Below are 22,573 nucleotides of genomic sequence, written 5' to 3'. Positions count from 1 at the left end.
TCCGTCTATGCAGTTCATACAAAACAACATTAAAAGGCCATGCCGATACCACAAGCACCAAAAAACAAAGCAGGCAAAATGGAAAGCCTTTGAAAACATTAAAAATAAAAACGTAGGTAACACTTTTCTGCAGCATGAAGAAAATAAAACCTTCTTTCTGGCTGGGCCTGCAGCAGCTATAAGCTTTGCACATCTTTTGGCTCAGAGCAGCTGGGAGGAGCAGAAGGTGCTAAAGAGGAGACATGGGGAGGTGGAGTGGGGAGGTTTCTGGAAATAAGCTTTTGTGAAGAATCGCGTCTTAAATAGCAAGAGCTCTCGTCAACATTGCTGGTCTGTGGAGTTGCCAAAGGCATGGCCTCCCCATTCCTGTCCCCTTCCTGCCCTGCCTGGGGACAGAGGTTGGGGAGGTTGTGAGAACCCCCAGCCCTGTCTGCCCTCCTTGAACGCCTGGAACATTTCTGGTTTCCTTACTTCTTCTTTCCTCGGGGGCAGGTTTTACTTCTGATGCCAAACCTTTAGCCTCCTAAATTCCTGTGTTCCTTACCCCTGCTCTTTCGGCCTGCTGAAGAATTCAACGTTAATAATGCCGATAAATCTGACATATGGCTTCCCCAATTTGCTAAAAGAAAGTCTTTCTACTTCCTCTTTCTGTTAAGATGTAACTTTAACTTTTTTATCTCTCTCTCTCTTTTGTTTTTTTTTTTTGGAGAAAAAGCCCTTTGCAGAGGGGACAGAGTCCAACAAGATGTAAGCTTTAACAGGCTTCATCAAAAAAAAAAATGTTGCTTTTTAGTTTATTTTTCCTGTATTCATCTACTTTCTACTTAATCTTTGCACTTATCAAGCACAGAGCACAGGCCTCAGGCTAGAAAGATGACTAAGAACTGTCAGCCCCACGGGACACCATGACCATGAGGTTTTTGGAGAAAAAGCCCTTTGCAGAGGGGACAGAGTCCAACAAGATGTAAGCTTTAACAGGCTTCATCATTAAAAAAAATGTTGCTTTTTAGTTTATTTTTCCTGTATTCATCTACTTTCTACTTAATCTTTGCACTTATCAAGCACAGAGCACAGGCCTCAGGCTAGAAAGATGACTAAGAACTGTCAGCCCCACGGGACACCATGAGACCATGAGGACCAGTGCTACAGCCGAGGCCCGGGCGGGCCAGGGACAGACCCGAGGGGTCTGAGCTCTCACCATTGGCACCGCAGGAAGAGGAGCTGTAGACAAACCTGAGTGACATTCCTCCCTCCCTCCTCCCTCCCTTTCTTTCTTTCTTCCTTCCTTCATCGATGGAAGTATTGAGCGCCTTCTGCATGCAAGGCACCATGGCTGCAAAATAATCGTTCCCGGTGAATCTTCACCCAGGCAGCCAGTCATCACAGCTGTGGTGCCCGAAACCCTGACACCGACAGACACTGCCGACTGGCTCTGGGAGGGCCTTCTGTCCAAATGCTCCCCTTCTTTTTCAGTCAGACAGGGATATTACTATGATATTTACCCCACGGGGTTGCTGGGAGGATGACATGGGATAAAATATGAGTTCCCGGCATACAGAAGGCAATGAATAGGTTTTTTCTTTCCTTGTTAAAAAGAGGGAGCTCTGGGATGGAGGAAGGACTCTCAGAAGTGGTCCAGCAGCCCATCCCTGTGTCTCTATGATGCTCGAATATCAAGGGAAGAAAAGAACACAGAGGATGTGGGGATGCTGAGAAAGAAGGGGAGGAGCCTCCGCTGCCCCGGGCGCCAGGTCACCCTTCAAAGTCACCTCAGGGTTAAGCTGGACCAATTCCTTCTACTTATCACCATACGCACTGTTTCCAAGTGTGTAAACCACACTCACTGCTCTAGGTAATCCGTCTTCGTTTGGGTCCCCCTGCCCCTGCTAAAGTAAAGCCTATGACGGGGACTCGAGAGGAGTCCCAGGAAGCAGGGGGAGGAAGGGAGGCCAGTGGCGTGTGCGGAGCTGAGCCGGTGCTGGCGTGAGCGTCAGGTGGACCCCAGAGACCACCCTCTGTGTAGCCGTGCAGAGCGCACCTCACAGTATGCTCCCCAGGACGGGACGCTTGCTCTCTGGCTCTCACACCCGTGGTCGAGGGGTGCTCTCGTGAGTGTTGACTCTCGTGCTCTCCTGTAGGCTGGGGATAAGCAGACTTGTGAAGGGCATTGCACGAAACAGCTTGCTGGGTGCTTGATGTGGGTGCTGTCAGTGTGCCCAGGAGCGCCCACTGCAGTGGGCCAGAGTTGTGGGGTGCTGAGGGAGCTGAGCCTCTGCTCTGGTTCTGTGCACTGAGATTTCAGACTTATTTCAAGGCATTGGGCAGACCCAGCTCCCGGATGGGTGTTTGACCCTGGGGTTGCGTGGCTGGTAGTTCCCAGACATGGCTTCCGGGAAGAGACCAACAAATACTCAAAGCCAGTTATGTCCTTTACCTTGTCGATCATTTGATCGAGTAACAGATCTTGATATCCATTCTTCATTCATCCAAATATATATTGAGGTCTTGCTGTGTGCCAACGGCTTGCCTGGCCCTGACGGTGAAAACGTAAACACGAGAGTGGTTTCTGCTTTTGATGAACTTAGTCTAGCAGTAGAAACTGCTCTTTGAATAAAACAGGATTTTAGGTCAAAGGAATCTGGGAGAGTCGCGTGCCATACCTGTCCTTTTTGGGGACAGTGCATATTAAAAACTCTTGAAGTCCTACAATTAATAAACCATTTAAATATTGTTTAACTCAACTTTTTAAAAATACTTTTGACCATCACCTACCCAGCCTGCCTCATTCTACTTCCCTGGGTTTTATTGAGATATAATTGACACAATATTGTGTTAGTTTAAGGTATCCAGTATGTTGATTTTATGTATTTATATATATATAGTGAAATGATTACCATAGTAAGTTTGGTTAATATCCATCACTTCACATAGTTATAAATTTTTTCTTATGAGAACTTTCAAGATCTATTCTCTTAGCAATTTCAAATATACAATGTGGTGTTGTTAACTACTTTTGACCATGCTGTACGTTACAGCCCCAGAAATTATGTATCTTCTAACTGGGCGTTCATACCTTTTGACCACCTGCACCCATTTCCGCCACCCCACCCCGGCCTCTGGCAACCACCCGTCTGCTCTCTGTACCTGTGAGCTCAGTTTTTTCAGATTCCACATATAAGTTGAGATTGTACAGTGTTTGTCTTTCTCTGCCTGACTTATTTCACTTAGCATAATGCCCTCAAAGTCCATCCATGCTGTTGCTGATGGCAGTATTTTTTCTTTTTTACGGTTGAGTAATATTCGTGTGTGTGTGTGTGTGTGTGTGATCTTTATCCATCTGTCAGTGGACGCTTGGGTGGGTGTGTGTGTGTGTGAGAGAGAGAGAGAGAGAGAGAGAGAGAGAGAGAGACATCTTTATCCATCCGTCAGTGGACGCTTGGGTGATTTTTATATCTCGCCTGTTGTGAATAATGCTGCAGTGAACATGGGGGTGCAGACGTCTCTTCATGATAGCAGTTCCATTTTCTTTGGATAAATATAAATACCCAGAAGCGGGGTTGCTGGATCAAGCGGTAGCTGCAGCTGTAATTTTTGGAGGAACCTCCATGCTGTTTTCCATAGTGGCTGCACCGGTCACTCCTCTTTTAGAGAGCGTGGGGGTGGGCGGGGAGTGCCCACGTTCTGGTTCTTCCTCGAGCCCACTCTGGTCAGCGCTGGGAGCACCTGCCAAGTCGCTGGAGCACACGGTCCACGTCCCTCGTGGGCCGTCGTGGATCCCGCGTGCCCTTCTCGGCGTCTCGCCGCTGCTGCAGCCCCTGTGTCTGGAGGAAGGGCACCATGAAATCTCATTCACACCAACGCATCAGTGACCGGCTGCCCTTTCAGACTTATTTAAAAGAGCTTTAAAAATGGGTGTCTAAGAGAATAATACCCGACCCCAAGGAATGACTCTCTAATGGAAGAATTTAAAGTACTATGGCACCTGTTTAGGGAACATAATTTGAGATGGGGTGGGGACAGGTCCCAGCGCTGCCTCTAAAATCGTCTGCCTGAGAAGGTTCCTGCGTAACATACATAACTAGAGCGATAGCCCCCTTCCAGGGTGCTGGGGAAGCCCTGTGTTGCTGATAGTGGATGCACGTGAGAGGAAAATCTGGTGTAAGGCGTGGTCGGGGCCCGGGCGTCAGCGACCGTGTGCCCACTGCGTTCATCACTGTCCTGTGTGTATCGAGCTCTTGTTCTTCCAGCCTCTGGGTCACCGTGTATGAAATAGACGTACATACGTATGTCTACAGCATGACGGAAACATCGGTCGCTAATGTGATTTCTGATTTCTCGTGATCTTGACCCCTTAGAGTAAGGAGTCTTTGGGCAGCAACTGATAATCGTAACCAATATTTCTTGAGCACTTACTGTGTGCAGGACCCATATTTAGTACTTGATGTGAGTTCCCAGGCTTTTGCCTTGGTTCTTAAAGGATCTGACACAGAAAAAGGATGAGACCCATCTTTCCTTGTTTCTTGTTTCTGCGTCTCCCTTTGCCATCGAAGATTCTGGAAGTGGAGGTGGAGGGAGGAGGAATATGCTGGCATTAGGCGGAAGGAAAGCTGGGTGAGGCGTTTAGAAGGGGAGGAGGCCAGGAAGACGAGGGGAAGAGAAGAGGAACGAGAACGGAGGGCGGCGAGTGTGACGCCTGCGTTTGTCCCTCGAATCCAGTCCCGGCCTTGCATCTCCTCGCTGCCCCTGGGGCTGGCCTGCCCTCCAGCTTCCAGTTAGGGTTGGCTCCCGGGTGTGCCTGGCAGGAGATAAAGGTGAGAGGAGGGAGAGGTTGGGTGTTTATACCCTGCCACCTCGCCATGGGTTGGCCGTGACTCTCTGCCAAAGGCTGCATCACCTCGGTACGGCCACCATCTCAGGCTCAGGTCACGGCTCCTGCCTCTGCTCCCCGAGCCCCTGGGTTCTGCCACTTCCTGCTGCTGCCAGCCCCCATTCCCTGCTCTGCCTTCTGCCGGTCTCTGCACCCTGTGCTCAGCCCTGTAAACCGTCCCCTTTTGAAACTCTCAGTCACCCGTTTGGGCATCCTGTCTGTCTGGGACCCTGACATGCAGATAGGAGAGTCACCAGCTCAGAAGGCAGAGCATGGCCAGAGATGTAAAGTGTCCTTTACCCCAAGTACCCCACCCCCAAGTTTTCTTGATGGGGAAGCTCTCTGGGCTGGAACGCAGGGGAAGACAGGTTTGATCTTCATCCCAGGTAAGGCCTCGGCTTCACCATTGCCTTCCAGGGGGCCCCTCTGCACTGTTTGCAGCAGGAAAGCCTGTTTGTATTGGGAAACCCACATTCTGGGCACACGAATTTGGTGCCCAGATGGTGCCTGTATTTACAAAAGCCCAGCACACTGACAGGACCTGCAGACACATGGATAAACATTTTGCCTTTCTTCTTAGGCAATATTTGAGTCTTTCAAATTTAATTGCTGTCAAGGCAGGATGCTTGCATCCCCGAGGCAAAGCAAATAGTGAGGCCTCCAGTGGGGCTGTGGCTGTGGCAGAGGCTCCAGCCAGGCTCCCTGGCCGCCCCCGAGGTACTTGTCTGTCAGCTCCTTGCTCTTGCTGAGTGTCAAGTGGCCGGGTGGGCTGGGGGTGAGGGAAGCCGAGGGGGCTGGCTGCAGCCTGCCTGGAACCCTGTGGTCGTTTGTTGAGTTTGTTTTGAGGCTAAGAGAACCTGATTTAGCTAAGAAATCAGGTATTTTTCTCAGAAATTAGTGATGGGCACCCCTGGGATCTTGTTTGGGTCTCCGAAGCTGGGTCCAGGAGTGTTCTGTTAGCTGCTAGTGTGTATGACACCTTTGTGCTTATTGGACTGAGGCAGTCCCTCGGGCGGGGGCGGACCCCTCCTCCCCAGCAGAACGCACGGCTGGGCAAGCAGAGCGGTCGCTGGATTTCAGAGCCCAGGTGTCCCCAGGAGGTGGCCTTGTGCAGGGCACAACCTGCTCAACAGTACATGTCCAAGGTCGTTGCTAGTGATATTCTTATTAAAATCCTCTATCCTTTTTCATCTTTCTCTCCTTTTTTTTTTTTTTTTAAATTGCTCTATTCACCCTTCGGATTCCATTCACAAGGTGCTGTGAGAGGCCGTTCTGCCTGTGTCTTCCGTCTCCCTCACCATGACTGACAAGCCTTTCTTTACATTGTCCAGACAGGGAAGGAGTGTTTGCTGCAGAGTCACAGAGTTCCGTGACAGTCACCCGTTCTAATTTGCCTCAATTATTTCAATCCCTCGCATGTCATAGAGGCGGTTGGATCCCTTGCCTGCTGTGGTTTTACAAAGGGGCCTCGTATTATTCATTCCTTTCTTCAAAGCACATGTGATTGGTGCTCACCCTGCACCGGAAGCCAGGGAGATCAAGATGAATGGACGAGACGAGTCCCTGCCCTTGAGAAACTCATAGTCTGGTGGGGGAGCGAGGCGCGTGAACAGATAAGTCACGCGCTGTTGGTGAGCTTGGCGCAGGGGACAGGTGTGTGTGTGTGTGGGTGCCCAGCGAGGGCCCCCTGCGGGGCGCGGCGGGCCGAGGGCAGCTCTGCCGGGGACCTGCCTGTCAGCCTCTGCTCAGGACGAGTAGACGTGCGTCACTTGAGGAAAGGCAGGGAGGAGAGTAGGGGCAGAGTCGGGGCCAGGTGGGAAGGGCCACCTGGCGGAGCGTGGGGTGTGTGATGGCTGGCGCTGGAACTTTCCGCCGGAAGAGTATGGGGTAGTCTGTGTGGAAGAGACACCACAGCTTCCTTTCTGGAATATACGTTCTGGACTACAGCAGGGTGGAGTGGGGCGGAGTGGACAGAGACTCTGGTCAGACAGTTCTGGGTTCTGATCCTGTTGCTGCTTCCTCCTTGGGCGTGTCACATCATCTTGAGCCTCCATTTTCTTATTTGTAAAATAGGAGTGATGATCCTAGTAATACCTACCGAATTGGGTTGTATACAGGATTAAGCAAGACGCTGTCCATAACAGAGTTCCCGCGGGTGGCATAAGTACAGGACTTGAGTGGGTCACAGTGTGTTGGATGCTGGTTCCCGCAGCCTTCGGAGAGGCTGGCAGAGCTGGGCCAGCGCGTCTGTTGATCCCAGGTGCCTCTTTTCTGTGTGTGCCGTGACACGAGTCAGGTTGGGAACCACTGGTCTGCGAAGCACTCGGCACGGCTCTCCGACTTCCTGAGTCTCCAGGGACTGCAGCTTTGTAGAGCTTGGTCATTGTTACTATGGAAGGAATGGGGACAGAGAGGAGAGGCTGGAGTCCAGGGAGGTTTCTGAGGTAGAACGGACAGAATGTGCGGACCAGCCAGGTGTGAGGGAGGAGGGGCCCCCCTAAAGCGAGGGCGGCATCGAGGGCGACTGGGGTTTATGGTGCTGTTGGCTGGATGGGAGGCCATGCTGTTAATGGAAATTGGAGCGTGTGGGTTTGAGGACGTGGAGGCCGTTTGCTTTCGGCAGAAGTATAGCAAGTTCGGGAGGAAGGGAGACAGGGTGGGGGTGTGGTCGGGGGAATGCTGGGGCCTGTGAGAGACTTCAGGGTGTTTTCGTAGGCCAAGGGGACGGAGGCAGAGGAGTTGAAAATTAAAGACTAAAGGAAAGGAGTACATAACACTTTCCCCAAACTTCGCTTCTTTGAACCGCATCTGTCCCATCGGAGGACTGTCTGCCAATAGCTGGCAGTTGGGCAGTTGTCCAGATGTGATTTACAATAAGGCATTGATTTCATGAGAGGCACTGTCTAAATTATTGCACTCCACCAATTGCCAGGTTCCCTGCTGACATTGAGCCAGGGGTCAAACAATTCAATCAGGTGCCACACTTATAAATTGAAAATCAGTGGGGTGCAAAATGGATTACCATCAAAAACCATTCAGGTGCACAAGCAAATTTTAAAACCCCTAACTTTTAAAAATCACTCCTTTCCTGATTCTTCACAATGCCCCGAAATTGAGTTTTAATATCCCCCAGATAAGCAAGCGTCAATAGAAATGGCTGCAGGGACCGTGAGTGGCAAGGGAAGAATGCCCAGTCACGCCTTCCTGTTGGAATTTGCTAACAGGGTGGATTTGTGAATTAATACCTTGGCAATTCTGTTAGATTCTTGAAGGCAGCGGTTCTCAAATTTAAGCGAGCAATGGAATCACCTGGAAGGCTTATTAAAATTGAGATTGCAGGCTTGACCTCCTTGTTTCTGATTCGGTGTGTCTGGGGTTAGACCTGGGAAATTGCAACTCTAGCAAGTTCCCAGAATGCTGATGCCATGGCCCCAGAAGCATACTTTGAGAACCTTTGCTCTAAGATCTAGGAATATTTTGATAATTTGACTAAGAAAGAGCATACATTGATAATGACAACTTATCGGTAAAGGTCCTATTGGACCAGGTGTTGAGTATGTGAAGGGGCTTCAATTTTTTCCCGGAAACCTGAGAAGAGACTGGTTCAAGGAGATAGAGACTGATCTGAGTGCTTTGTCTTCAGAGGTGAGGTTGGGGGATGGGACAGAGAGAAGGGAACAGGCCCCTCCTCTAGCTTGGCATTCCACAGACAGCATGTGCTACAAGCACAAATGACATCATCAAGGCCCAAGCCTGCTCGCTTTTGGTCCGTGCTTACAAAACACCGTTAATGTCTTTCGATGCCAAACTTCCTCCCTTGACTTAAACGCTGATTTCCTTAAACACACATGGGTACTACCTTCTCAGCAAGCCATCAGCCTAAACCGTGGCTCTCCCCACCTCCGAATGATGCCAGAGATGTGTTTTTCTAACCGAATCTCTAGCGTTTGATTTTAGTTTCACTCTCCTGCTCTTTTGGAGTCAAAGTTACTGCTTTGCATAAACTATAGGTGTCACCAGGCTCAATATGAAACCAGTCCCTTTCCCTAGGACAGAAAAATGGATCCCAGAAACTGCCTCAAACGTGGTTGCTTCCTCACTGACGCTTGGTTTCCTGCCTCTCTTTGCCAGGAGAGATCGAGCGATGCACATACATCAAATACCACTACTCCTCGGCCAGCATCCCCAGGAACCTCACTTTCAACATCACGAAGACCATCCGCCAGGATGAGTGGCACGCCCTCCGTAAGTACACCTGACTTTCTTCCTTTGGCCGTGACCTTCGGAAAGCATGGGGTTTGGATGCCCATCAACAGCTTGGTCTGGGTAGAAGGCTGTTCTTCTCTCTGAGGCCTGTGGACAGTCTGGGATCAGGGCGGCGGTTCCTGAACGCGTCAATGTCTGTGGGTCACAGTTGCCTCAGTTGGTTTTGATTCTATTATAAATTTGAGGATTTTGCTTCTGAAATTAAAAACAAACAAACAACTAGCAGTTAGACGATGGTCAGTGATCTCACTTCACTACCCTAGTAGGCATTTCAGATTCCACCCACCGAACCGACTCCTGGGATTTCACTATAGTGTGTCTCCAGGTTGCTCGGAGCGTTATTGTGGAAACCTGCTCATCCCTTGTGTCATGCTCTGTACGGGCTGAGCTGGCCCGTGATTGCAGGCTCACTGAATGGTGGGGTCACTCAATGGTGGGGCCTCGTCCTCAAATTACAAGTTTCCGGCTCCCCCAGGATGACAGACGCTGGGGCCCTGGTTTGCACTCAGGTGCTCAGCGAGGATCAGAATTCTCGCTTCTCTTGGTTGGGGAATTTCTTGGTCAGGGATCCTCAGAGACTTAAGTTGTGATGGGAGGGTGACTTAATGAGCAAACAAGAGTGAGTTGGCTATTTTTACTCTTCTTCTCCCTGGGGGATCTGTGCTCGTCTGGGGCAGCAATGCTCTCCTCCGTTGCTGGCACAGTTCTCCGTGTGAACACATTCTTACTCTTAGTAAGCTCCACGCCGTCACTGTTGCATTTGTCCTTTCTTTCCTATTCCGGCTCTTTCCACATATCTCAAGGTTAAGATGCAACTCACTTTGATGTGGGAAAGAGGGTCTTTTGTTTCTTGATAAAAAGAATGTTAAACTTTGAAGAAGCCTAAAAACACCTTTCTTCTCTTTATTGTCGCCTGGTTATCTTTTGCATGCCTGGAACCGACCAGGTACGTTCCACTTTTTGGTTTGAGTTTAATCCAACAACCATACCTTGGGAGTCAGGGGTGGTGAGAGAGACAAGTAAAAATAAACAGGAAAGAGCAATCATTCATTGGTTTCAAGAAAAAGATTGTGGATGGTTGTGACTGATGCCATTGGCCTGAAATGATAGAGCAGGTGTCAGCAGGTGGGGAGGCATCACCTAAATGGTGGCCCTACTAGCTGTATCATTTCTAGAGACACTAACCTGAACATGGGGACAGGTTGCTCATGTTCAATGAGCATTTCTACATTCTAGCCACTAAGTGAAGCGCACCACATCCTTATTTAATTCTAGTGTGAAGTTTGCCTCGAAGAGCCGCACAATTGAAGTTCTTAATTTCCCTTTTGGAGGTAGACCTATAAGGAGCTGCCTCTGTAAATACCTGAGCATGACTGCTGATTTGTCACATGGCATTGGTCTACTATAGACAGTTACGGAAGCCGAAAAAGGATGTTCAAAGTACACAATAAGCTTTGTTGAATAACCACTTAAATATAACTTAAGTTATGGGGGTCATAATGGAATCTAAGAAGGAAGAAGTCATTGACATAGCAGCTTCGATTCAAATTCACTCAATTCATCTAAAGTTACCGAGTTTCTCTATGTACCAGGCACGTAGTGGATAGCGAGGCCACAAGGAGCTCTTTCCAGGAGCTCACATCTGGAGGCGGAGGAGGATGGTGGGGAGAGAGATACATTCGCAAGCAAATAATTACCAGGCAATGCGATAATTACGATATAGTAAAATTGCTTCAAGCAATTAAGATAGTTTGTGAAAGTTTTTCAGCAAGAAGGAGAATTATTTTAGTGTCAGTTGCACGGATGCATTTCAAGGGAAACCTGGTAGAACTCTTTTGGCTGTTTACACAGTAGACGTCTGGAATCCAAATAGATTACTCATCGCAGCATCACTGAAAATATGTTACATGGTGTCGGCCAAGATGGAGAGAGGGGCTAATGCTAGGGTTTGCGGAATCTTCTTGAGGCCCGTGTCTCCAGGGTCCTCATTCCTAAACTGTAGTGCTGTTGGGTTTTGCAAAAACTAGTGTGACACTCGTGCTGTGATTGGGGTGCTCACAGATCTATTTTTAGCTCAGCGACTGATATTTGCAAAGGTTTTGGGCACCCTGTGTTGGCGCAGTGGAGGCTGCCCTTTGGTGTGAGATTCATATGCCTCTTTCACCGAGTGGCCTCGTGGGCTGTTAAGCAGGCAGAGAACATTTGCCATTCCTGACATCGATGACAGCTATTTTTAGCCAGAGTGCAGGTGAGCATCTGTCTCATCTGAAGTTGGTACTAAGTGTCAATGGCAATGCTGGTGAAATGGGGAAGCACAGTCAATGGCAGTTTTAATTTTCAGAGTTCAGATATTGATGGCACTAAGTAGGAAGTGGACACACATGAGCCCCCTTTGGAATAAAGTAGAAACTATCAAAGATTGGCAGACTCCTATGATCAAGCTTTGGAAATTAAAAAAAAATCAGACTGATTTCTTTACTTGAGAATCCTGTACTCTTTAATACTGTAAATGGGATCAAATAAATTCATATGATACTAGATTGGTTATCATTTAATAATTTGACTATAATATTTACATTCTATAATTTTTCTTGATACATAAGTTTCGTCAAAGGAAAGAAATTTGATTTTTTTTTTAAAGCAACTTCAGGCAACTATTTTGGACTTCGGTTTTACTTAGGTTATACATTATTCATCATGAATTTGCATGTGGCTGTCAATCAATGATGTGGCAAAAATTTCAAATAGGAAAAGCAGAATTTAAAAATTATGCTGTGGTTCTGCAACGGTTAACCCTGCCAATGGGAGGCTTAACTATCTGGCTGTGAGCTCCTTCCCCTTACAGGTGAACAGCAGGTAAAAGGATAAAATGATCCATAGGCCACGAGGCTTACAAATCCAGGTGTAAATAGATAATAACCACCTTGGGAAGTAAAGGCCAGAGAATTGAATGTGTGTGTGTGTGTGTGCTCGTTCGTTCGTTCGTTCGTTCGTTCGTTCGTTCGTGTTCGTTCACGCGTGTGCGCCTGTGTGTGTGTTTGGGGGAGGCTCTGACTGAGGTTTGAATGCTGAGCTGTTTGAGTGACTGGGTGATGAGGTTCTGACTTGGCTTGGACGGCACAGGCTGGTGAGGTGTTGTGTGTGCCTGCTTCTCCTTCCTGCCCTGGCCGAAGCTTCCTGGGAGAAGGCAGAACTCCTCCCGGAGTTGGGACCTGTGCCGTAGGTCCACGTGGCTCAGGGCAGTCCCCCGCCTCCTTAACTGCCTGCAGCCCCTCCCTGGGCCCCAGGGACCTGAGCCTCTGTGGGCTCTGGGTGCGCTGCACTCCTGACCCAGATCCTGCTGCTGCCTCCAGGGCTGAGGCAGGACAGGCGAGTGTCACTGGGCCAGTGAGGATGAAAGGGTGGCTGCAAGAGCTGAGCTTGGCTGATGCCACTCTCCGGGTGGTTGTCTGGCCTCATGGTTCGAGCGTGACAGAATCAGATGAGCAGCGGTCAGGGGAAGCAGGCTGGCTTTGCAGTGGCATCTGAAGCGGTGCTGCCTCCTCCTCTCACTAGATCCCACAGGCTTTTCTGTGTGAGGTTGCAGTGCTTGTTTGGGGAATGCTGTGTGCTGTGTAAGCTCCAGAGTCCCTGAGGCCATCCCGAGTGGCCTACCTTTGCTCTCCCTGCCCCTGGCGCCACTTCAACATGCCCTTTCAGCTCAGCCAGGGGCCAGGATACTGCCCAGTGGCACTGCAGGGAAGGGGAGCCTGAGGGCCTGTGACGGGGACAGGGCAGCCAGGAGTCTGAGAAAGCAGGGCCCGGGAAGATGTTGTCACCGAGAGGGAGCTGGCATGGAGTGGCGCTGGGCCTGGGGCTGCACCGGGGGACCCCAGGGAGGCTGGCAGGGGCACCCCCTGATCCGCTTGGCAGGGGCTCTGGGCAGCTGGTGCAGTTTCTGTGCTAGCGAGCTTTCACAGTCCCAGGGATGGGTTCTTACGCGTGGTGACCCCCGCGGAGGCCAGCCTTGCAAACAAGAGGCAGCTCACCACAGATTGCACACAAGGCCCTGAGACGCTGTGCTTGTGAGCTCAGGCTTCCCCATTCCACTTGGCGTTTTCAAGATGGAGGTTCCTGCTCACGGTCGATTGCAACCTGGCAGAGGGAGTTGGGGAGCTGGGGGCTCTACTTCCCTCCAAGCAGATCTTCTCTGTTATCTTTCAAGAGGCTGAGAGCCTGGAAAGCTAGATTTTTTTAAAGCCTCCTTAGTCCAGCTAATTAGATGGGACGGTCATGTAGCGCATTTCCGGTTGGCCGGGGGAGGGAAGGAGATGACTTCCAGCACCTCCTGGCCCCCGCCGACCCTGCTGAGGGCCCTGACCCCTCCCCATCAACACCCTCACACAGTGGCCTGGAAAGTGGAATCAGTGGAAGTAAGGCTGGTTAAAGAGGGAGGGAGGGCATTAGGGAAGGGGCATTGGGGACAGGGGGAAAGGGGACAGGTGGAGGCTGAAGCCTTGTGCAGGAAGAAGGACATTTCCATGGACATGTGGCTGAGAGAGAGAGGAAATCAAAATGCAGACTGTCCTGTCTAATGCAGACACGTGAACGACACACTTGGCTCCCTGTCCCTGAAGCTCTTGGCCACTCGCAGCGGGGGCCCGTGGGCTAGCTCAGTCGTGGGGGACCAGCCACCATCCAGGCCACAGGCTGAGAGGCCCAGCCTGTCCTGCTGCTCTGGCGAGGATGTATCTGGCCTCTCCCACACCCTCCCCTCTTTCCAGAACTAGCACATGCTGCCCCTGAACCCTAGTCTCCTGGTGCTTCTGTGACTCCCTCCAGTCACCCCCACATACTGCCCTCCTCTTGGGCCCCAGGCTGCGCCTTGCCCCTCCCCACTGCCATCAGCCTCTGCCCTTGGACTTATGTAGGCCCTTTGCCCAATGGCACTTCCCTTTTCTTTTCTCGATGGGCTGCCCTGGGAGCTCCTGGACCAGCTGGTCATCTGCCCTTGGGGTGTTCCTCCCATGCAGACTTCTGGCCCCCCAGCCTAGGAGCTGTCTTGGTCCCTGGTCCCTTCTTCCTCAGCCATCCCTGGTTATGACAAGATGACTATGGTAGACCAAAGGGCTTGGAACGAAGAGAACAGTGTAATTATAACAACGACACCACCTCTTTGTGCATATCAGCTGTAGTGCTCCTGGGAGCCCAGTCTGAGCTGTTCTGGCTCCTTTGCAGGCCAGGTAACCAAGCCAGGGAGGAGGGGGCAGCCTGCAGGTCCCGTCTTGGCCTGGGGGGAATCTGAGACTGAGAACTCAGAATCCAAGTCTGGGCTGTAGCGGACAGACTCCCTCCAGCTATTTTTTTTTTTCTTTCTGTTTTTGGCTGATGTTATGGAAAACAGCCTAATGAGGTAAACATTCTAGACGTTAGCAGCTTAGGTTCCCTGCAGAGTCAGCCATTTCCCTTCCCCTGAATCCACATCTGAGCCCAACCAGTGCGAGGCTCTCACTGTGTGCAATCTGTGGTGAGCTGCCTCTTGTTTGCAAGGCTGGCCTCCGTGGGGGTCACCACGAGTAAGAACCCATCCCTGGGACTGTGAAAGCTCGCTACCACAGAAACTCAACCAATAGAGCATCGCCATATGTCACTTGGTATTCTAAAGTCTTTGCTTTTTGCAAACTATTCCACGTCTTTCTGCCCCAACTCAGCCCTTGGAGGGGATGTCGTAAACCTTTCAGGAGACCCACAGCCTGCGCTGGCTGCCCCTTGCCTGTACTCCCAAGGGCCCAGGGGTCTTTCTGCAATGAGCCAGGCAGAGAACACGTGCCTCTTAACGCAGTGGTATACCTGGACCTCCCTTTGCAGCAGTAACTCGTGCCAGGACACTCCTTGCTTCCGTCAAAACTTACCTGTGCTCAGTCCATCCTCTTAGGCGTCTGCTGGGCAACAGCTTTACTAATTTGGTGAGGGCTTTCTTTCCTTTTTTCTTTTCCTTCCCTTCCCTTCCCTTCCCTGTGGTGGAAGGAAACTCAAGGTTTATTGTAGAAAATTTTATATTGTGATTCACAGATTATGTGACATAACCTTCTCATTCTCAAAGCATTAAAAACAGTCTAACTGACTCTAAATTCACATTTCCAAGTTGCTTCGTCAAACATTTGATTTGGTTCCTTTCCTCGTATAGGCAATAGGCAACCGGCTCCCGTAAAAGCGAGCTGCTTCAGCAGAGCACAGTGGAAGCCCACCTTCTCTTGCCTTTCAGAGGTTACGTAAGATGCCGGGACACTCACAGTTCAAAGTCGATGAGCTCGTTTGACCTACCGTGTTAATGTCTTCTTGGATTACCTTTCCTGATAGCATTTTTTATTATTCAGAGGACCTAACCCAAGAGAATGACAGTGAGGTGACTGAAGGTCATGTGGAGATACTTTAAAACATAACTCACATGCAGCCAGCTGTCCATCCCACCTACATAGGTGGCTGGCCCAGCAAGGGATCAGTGATGGAGACGGAGGGGACAGAAAGGAGAGGTTTTTTTTTCCCAGACGGCCGGAGGGGCAGGGAAGGGACAGGGAAGGGACGAGGCCGGGAGTGGGGGTGGGGCGGAGTGCAGCACAGCCTTCTCTGTTAAGGACAGCCGTGTACGGAAACAAATTTGAGAACCGCTGTGGGGGTATAATTGCAGTCTTCAAGCCACAATTCATCTGAACGTGCAGGTCCAATTTTGCGCTGGGAATTAGTTGGGAGTGTGGCCTAGAGGCATTCTCTCAGCTTCTGCGGAATGGAAACTGTTTTCTTCTGGCCGGGCACACTGATAGGGACACCACAGAGGAGAACTGGGCACGACCCCACTGGCATCCTTCAGCCATTTGTTAATTTACTCATTCAATATTCACGGGGTGCCGCATTCTACCAGGAGCCCTGTGTCAGCTGCTGGAGGGGATATTCAAAGATATTCTGCTTTACAAATTGGGCGATGTATTTCCAGGTGCCAACCAGGCACGGGATCAAACCACTCGTTGCTTCCTGTTTATCGACTACCCAGCGAGTGCAGGCTTACGCTGCCGACACACTCTCACCATGGGCCCCGGCCTCAACCCTTCAGTCAGCATGGGGTCGTTGCAGGGAAAATAAAAACAAGATGTAGGATAAAACTACCAGATCACAGAGGCATGGCCTGCGTTGTTTTTTTACAGCAAGGAAAAAGTGGCGATGGTTAGGGTCTGCCTCTTCTTGTTCTTCTAGGAGGAGCTGTCCCAGTCAAAGGTGCTGAACGTGGCAGGTGATTGATTTGTCTTTCCAACAGCTAAAGCGATGGGAGCTCTCCGTCCAGGCCAGCCACGCAGTGAGGGGCTGGAGCAGGCCCAGGAGCTGAGTGTTCCAGGGGGCAGGGACAGCTCAGCAGCAGGGAATGTGGGTTGCATGACATACAGATGTCTGGGCAGCAGCCACTTGTCAACAAGACAGAGGGTCAGCAGGCATGCATGCAGAGTGCCACTTTGGGGCTTTAGAACTCCATGGTTCGGTAGGGAGGAGGCTGGGCCAAAGGAGCGTGGGCTCCGGTGCTACAAAGAATCTGGGGTATTAGGGAGTTAGAATAAGGAACGGAGAGCAGTGGCTATGAGGGAAGCCCTGTCTTAGGAACTGGGGTACACAGCCCAGACCTACTCATCAGCATCTCCAGAGGTGGGCCCAGGAATCTGTGTGGTTCTCACACACTAAACGCTTGGTCTGGAGGATGCTGGTGGGGGCTGGAGTGGTCAGGGAAGGCTCAGAGGAGCAGAGAGCCTGGGCGGGCTTTCGATGGGAGTCGGCAGAGAGAATATTGTTGCATTTAGCACAATCTCTCGTACAGAAGTGGAACTTAAAAGTGATTTGTGTGCCATTTGTCTTTCCCCTTGGTTATAGCGGTAATTTACTTTCCTTCCACGTTTCTTTTTGTTAGTCTGGTAAAACGCATAGAAGAGGCAAGGTGTATTTCTTTTTTCTTGCATTTCATGTGTTATCTGCGACCATCCTCCTAAATCCTCCTACTGTGTAGCCTCAAATCTCTATCTTGTATCTCCAGTGTCCTCCCTCACTCTGAAACTGGCTTCAAGCTCCAGGAAGCCAGGCGGGCACCGGACTGCATTCCAGCTCTGTCAGCCTCGAAGTTTATGATCCTGGGCACACTGCATGTTGTGAACCCAGTCTACTCATCCCTAAAGCGGTGGTAAATAACACCCGTCTTGAGAGTTATTTTAAATTTTTGTTAAATAAAATGATTCATGTGAAAATCAGTCACTTTGTAAAGTCTGATGCCACGCAGTCTTAGGTGCTATTATTATTGTAAGACAGAGCTGTGTCAGGCACAGAGATCGCTATGGCATCTGGGGAAAAGGCTCTGAAATGACATTTTGTGGACTCAGAGGCTTTTCTATTCAACTCTACACGGCCAAGACAGGTGAGTTTGCCTTGTGCGTGGCTGTGCATATTGCTGGGTTCGTCGTGGGTTTGCTATCTGTACAGATGTGTGTGTGGTGGAAGCTTGCATCAGGTGTTTATGGTGTGGGAGCAGAAAGTGGCTGAGAGTATCATTCGCTGGATACAGCAACGTGGCATATTGTGGAAGGCGTTTTGGGCAGGAAATCATCAGTGTTTGGGATCCTCAGAGGGACGGCAGCAGCAGAAGCAGCCCTCTAATTTATCAGTTATGTCTGATAAGAATGCAGGTTAGATGATAACGTGAGTCTCTGAAAGAAGATTTACATCCTAAGTGTCTAAAAAGGAACATTCTCAGAGCTTTACAGATAAATATGCTGAGCACATTTGTATTGAAATTGTTGACGGGGGCATGGCAATGCCTCTGTCCTAACTGTTGTGCCCTGCCCTGCCTCCCAGGAAGGCTGCCGTTCCCCAGGCGTGCTGTGGTCAGGTCCTCTGCCATTCCTGGAATAGAACACGTATCCCCATAGAGGACGCTGTAACAGTGCCGGGATGTGGGGAAGGGAGGGTGCCAAGGAGAGGGCGGGTGATGCTGTCAGGGTCACGTGGGAGGAGGTGGGGGTGATGTCCCCGTTCTGGGGGAAGCAACACTCCTTGCTTTTCCTTCAGTGCCTGAGATGGGCCTTTGAGTGGTGCGGGCTAGTGCCAAGGAGAGGGCGGGTGATGCTGTCAGGGTCAAGTGGGAGGAGGTGGGGGCGATGTCCCCGTTCTGGGGGAAGCAGACTCCTTGCTTTTCCTTCAGTGCCTGAGACGGGCCTTTGGGTGGTGCGGGCTGTGGTCATGGATCCTGCCATTCTGTGTTTCTCAGGACCGAGAACTGCAGGCAGGTGGGTTGGCCTTGAAGCATGTAACCCATCAGCTGGGTGAAGAGTGAGTGCAGCTCTGCTTGGCCTGAGTGCCCTTGAGAGCCAAGGCCGGGCATGAGCGTCGTTGGAACTGTTCCATAGCCATGACCTTGGGGAAAAGATGGAACTTAAGTCCTGACGAGAGAGGGGCTCTAGGGGAGCAGGGAGGATCTGAAAGGTCAGGTCCACGGGGTGGCTAGAAGACAAGAGCCAGACCCACACTGGTTAGGGTCACTGGGAGAGACCACAGAGCACCGCTGAGGCCACAGACGCTGCCATCACTCAGGTCATGACGACTGGCGTGTTGGCTGCTAAGAGGAGCCTCAGTTTACGACTGAGAAGAAAGGCTTGCATGAGTCGATAAGGTTTCGGGACGTTTTGTTGGCCATCGTCTTAGTGATGGAGTTTCCAGACTGAGCACGTGGGGCACATGGGAAGGGCCTCTCGAGGCGATTCCGGGAGCTGACCCTCTGCCCTACGTAGCCTTTGGGGCTGATGTTCTCTGCCATCTGCACTCCTCTTCGTCTTCCCCTGATGGCTGACTCTGGCTTGAGCATGGAGGTCACAGAGCGCCAGGAGGCTTGCAGAGTGCTGGGTCACAAATAGCATTTCTCCACGGCAGCCAGCCTTGCTCACACGGAACTGGGTTCGGTGTGTGCGGGTGGGAGGTGGAGCCAGGCCTCAGCCAGTAGAGGTGGGACTTGTCTTGCTTCTCTCTCCACGTGTTCTCTATCTCAGGAGCTTCCATGGAAGGCTGGTAGAGAAGACAATGCAAGCGTTCTTAGCATCTTTACAATTCAGTATTCCAACCAGCACCGTCTAAGACAACTTCCTATAGTGATGGAAATGATCTGTAAACCAGCATTTCTCAGTATGGTAGCCGTGAGCCACCTGTGATATTGAGCACTTGAAATATGACCTGTGCAACCAAGGAATTCAATGTACGATTTAATTCAATTGAAATTTAAATTGCCACACGTGGCCAGCGGCTACCATAGTAGAGCCTTACCAAGCAATCCTCACATTTTTTATATAGATCCTATTTCCAAATTATAAACTGTTGATTATAAACATGAACATTACGAACAAAACCTGCTAGGTGACCTGTGTGCCCCTGCCGTTTCAGGGGCATAGGAATGCAGAATCCCTTGAGTCACCCAGACCCTTGCTTGCCCCTCTGCCCTTGGCCTCCCAGCAGCCCTAACCCCAGGCTGCTTGGGGTGGTTGTGGGCTTCTCTGCTGGCTGCACCCAGTGCGAGTGAGGAGAGGCAGCGGGGGACGAGTTTCATCATCACCTGCACCTAACCTGGGTCGGGCTGTTGCAGGTTAGGTCCCCTGGGAAGCAGACTCTGAAACTGAGTTTAGTGGAAGGGTGTTTATGAAGTACTGTCAGGATCCACACCTGTGGAGAGGAAGGGACAGAGCAAGGGTTTGACAGAGGGTACGTCCAGCTCTGATGCAGGCCCATGACACCCCTCAGAGAGCTCTGGTCCTACAGTGATGCCTGAATAGGGCCAGGATGGCCAGACCTCCCCCTCCCACAGTGGTGGGCTGCCAGAAGAGGCGTCACCTTGACCTGTGGCTCTGTGTCTGAGCAGCCCCTGTGGGGGCTGACCCCTGAAGGCCAACAGCCCTCCCAGAACTGGGGCAACAAGTCCCTCCCTGAAGGGGGTCTGCGCAGTGCCCCGCAGTGTCCACCATGCAGGCATTTGACTAAAGCCACGTTCTGAGGTTGCCAGTGAGGTGACTGACACTCAGAGATGGAGCACCTCACCCAAAGCTACAGCCAGTAAGAGACAGAGGGGGGACTGCAATCCAAGCCTTCGTGTCTGCAAAATTCACGTTCTTTCCTCAGCCCAAGGGGCCCCACTTACACCTTATGAGATAATCCTACTCATTTTCTCTTCTCCCCTCTCTGTTTTCCCAAATATTTCATGTTTTTCATTATCCCAAAGGACTGCCTACTTCATCCTCCACCCACCCCCCCACCAACCAGCTACTCACCCTCCATCCCACCATCCACAGTAAACGAAGACCCCCCTCCCTCCAGGAGCAGCCAGGCTAGATACCCTCTTCGTCCAACAGCTCTAGTATTCAAAAGAAATGAAAGGAAGCTATTTATTTTCTGCTTCTGTTTTTCTTTTTCATTTAATTACTGATATCACAACAGGATTTTTTTCTATTGCTTTTCATTGCAAATGTATAGTATTTCGTCCACATCAAGTTAAATAGGCTTTTGTGGAATAGCCTAGAAACCTAATCATCATTTATTAACAGACATGACATCTTTGGAAGTGGGTTCTGAATTCTAAATAACTGACTTACAAATGAGATTTTAGAATGAACTCATTTCAGAACTGGAGACTGTATCTTTCTACTTTCTAGACAATTTCGCCTCTGAATGGTCTTGCTATTTCTCTTCTTTCTACATCTGTTGTTCTTTGGCTGGATCCGCCAAATCAGACACCCTTAACGGGGTGAAAGCTCAGGTCCCCCCATCCCTTGTCCCCAGCCCATAAGCAGCTGCCAGTACAGAATTAACTAATACTCCGGGATGCGTCTGTCCTGTGTAGGCTTATGCGAAATCCAGGAACCCAACCAAGAGGCTTTGAGCATCCTCGATGCTACTTATCATTTCTTCTCGGGCCCTACCTCTCAGTTCGCAGTGGCAAAATGAGACTAATTATGTAACATTTCCTGAGGCTCTCTGCTTGGGCATCTGGCACCACATTAGAAATGAGCAGTCAGAGTGTGTGTGTGTGTATGTGACCGACCTTCTGAGCCTGAGAGGCTCAGATATGGGTGTGGAGGTGACACCACACAGGACCAACATCAGCATTTGTGTTCCACACCCCTCCCACCACTTCACTCCCGGAGCTTCTAGATGCTGCACAGTTGCCAGGGAAACTGGGAAAAGGAGCTGCACAAAAGCTTCCTCCTCCTCAAGCTCCTGGGGGCAGTAGAGGAGAAGGGCAGGTTCCTTCAGGCTGTGGGGGGGTGTGGACATGGAGCCAGCACCCCTCCCCCGTGCCCCACCCTGCCCCAGCCTGGCTGTGTCTGAGTGTCACATTAGCGTTGTGTTCTGCTGCCCTCCCCAATTCCACATTGCCACCAGCTCCTACCCCAGAGGATCTTTTCATTTCCTGGAAGTGAAAGCCATGTGCAATTACAAAACTACTAACCTGGCTCCGTTTCTTCCTTACACTGAAGGAGAGGGCTGGGATCTGGAGTGCTCGCAGTTCTTTGCCACTCTGGTTAATGAGGAGCCATCTTTGGTCATTCTTGGAACCAGCTGGCAGGACCTTCATGCCAGTGCTTACTGAGGGCCTGTGATACGCACAGCATCTGAACTGGGCAGTGATGGGGGGCCTTCAGGGGATACAGTCTACCAGAGGACATAGAGCAGTGATGTCAGCTCAAGGCGGCCGGGGCCAGTGCTACAGGATGTGGGCAAGCAACATGCTTTAGCAGTGTCCAGAGGAGGAAAAAACCATCTAAGCCCAGGAGAATGGGGCAGGAATAGTGGCATTTGAAATGGGCCTAAAATACTTTATTTTTAAATTTGTTGCGGTCCCACCATTCACCAGGAACTGTCCTAAGCACTAAATGAAAGAGGCAGCCGTTCCTGCCCGCACGGAGCTGGCTTTCTTGGGGAACGGCTACTACTTAGAGATGCTCAACACAGCCGTACCGCATCCCAGTGTGCATCGCTTCACTCACACCGCAGCCGTCCTGTGAGGAGCAAATTATTATTATATCTTAGAGATGAGGCTCACAGAGTTTAAATAACTCATGGCAGAGCCACATGGTGTGAGCCTTGTGACTTTATGATACCTTAGGAAATTCATCTGTCAGTCATGTATAGGATGGATGGACATGGGCAGTCTGGACTCGGAGGAGCCCTCTGTGACATTTCAGGCCCACAATCACAGGGGCCTGGACTGGACTCTCAGCAGTGGACACGTGAGAGTCAATAAAATGTGGAGGCGAGGCCCCCGCTGAGTGGGTGCTTTTGGGGAGGGCTGAGATTCTGAGGGGTGTGGACAGGGTCTGAAGGAGCTGCTTTCTGGCTCACTCTCCAGAGGTGCCTGGTGATCGTCTTCATCTCCAAGAACATTGGCACTAACCG

At 50.6% G+C, this 22,573-nt stretch overlaps 1 protein-coding gene across 1 annotated transcript in view; it reads left to right on the top strand.

Moving 5' to 3' along the window:
* LOC112478681 (transmembrane protein 178B-like) overlaps positions 1-22,573 on the top strand; it is a 189,104-nt gene that overhangs the window by 113,233 nt on the left and 53,298 nt on the right. Inside the window, exon 2 of the mRNA XM_025045845.1 lies at positions 8,999-9,112. Within this exon, the coding sequence (XP_024901613.1) occupies positions 8,999-9,112 (114 nt within the window). The remainder of the gene's footprint in view (positions 1-8,998; positions 9,113-22,573) is intronic.

The sequence above is a fragment of the Pteropus alecto genome, unplaced genomic scaffold (assembly GCF_000325575.1).
Source record: "Pteropus alecto unplaced genomic scaffold, ASM32557v1 scaffold22, whole genome shotgun sequence".
Lineage (NCBI taxonomy): Eukaryota > Metazoa > Chordata > Mammalia > Chiroptera > Pteropodidae > Pteropus > Pteropus alecto.
Note: the sequence above shows the minus strand (reverse complement) of the source record. Positions and strands in the feature narration are given on the sequence as shown.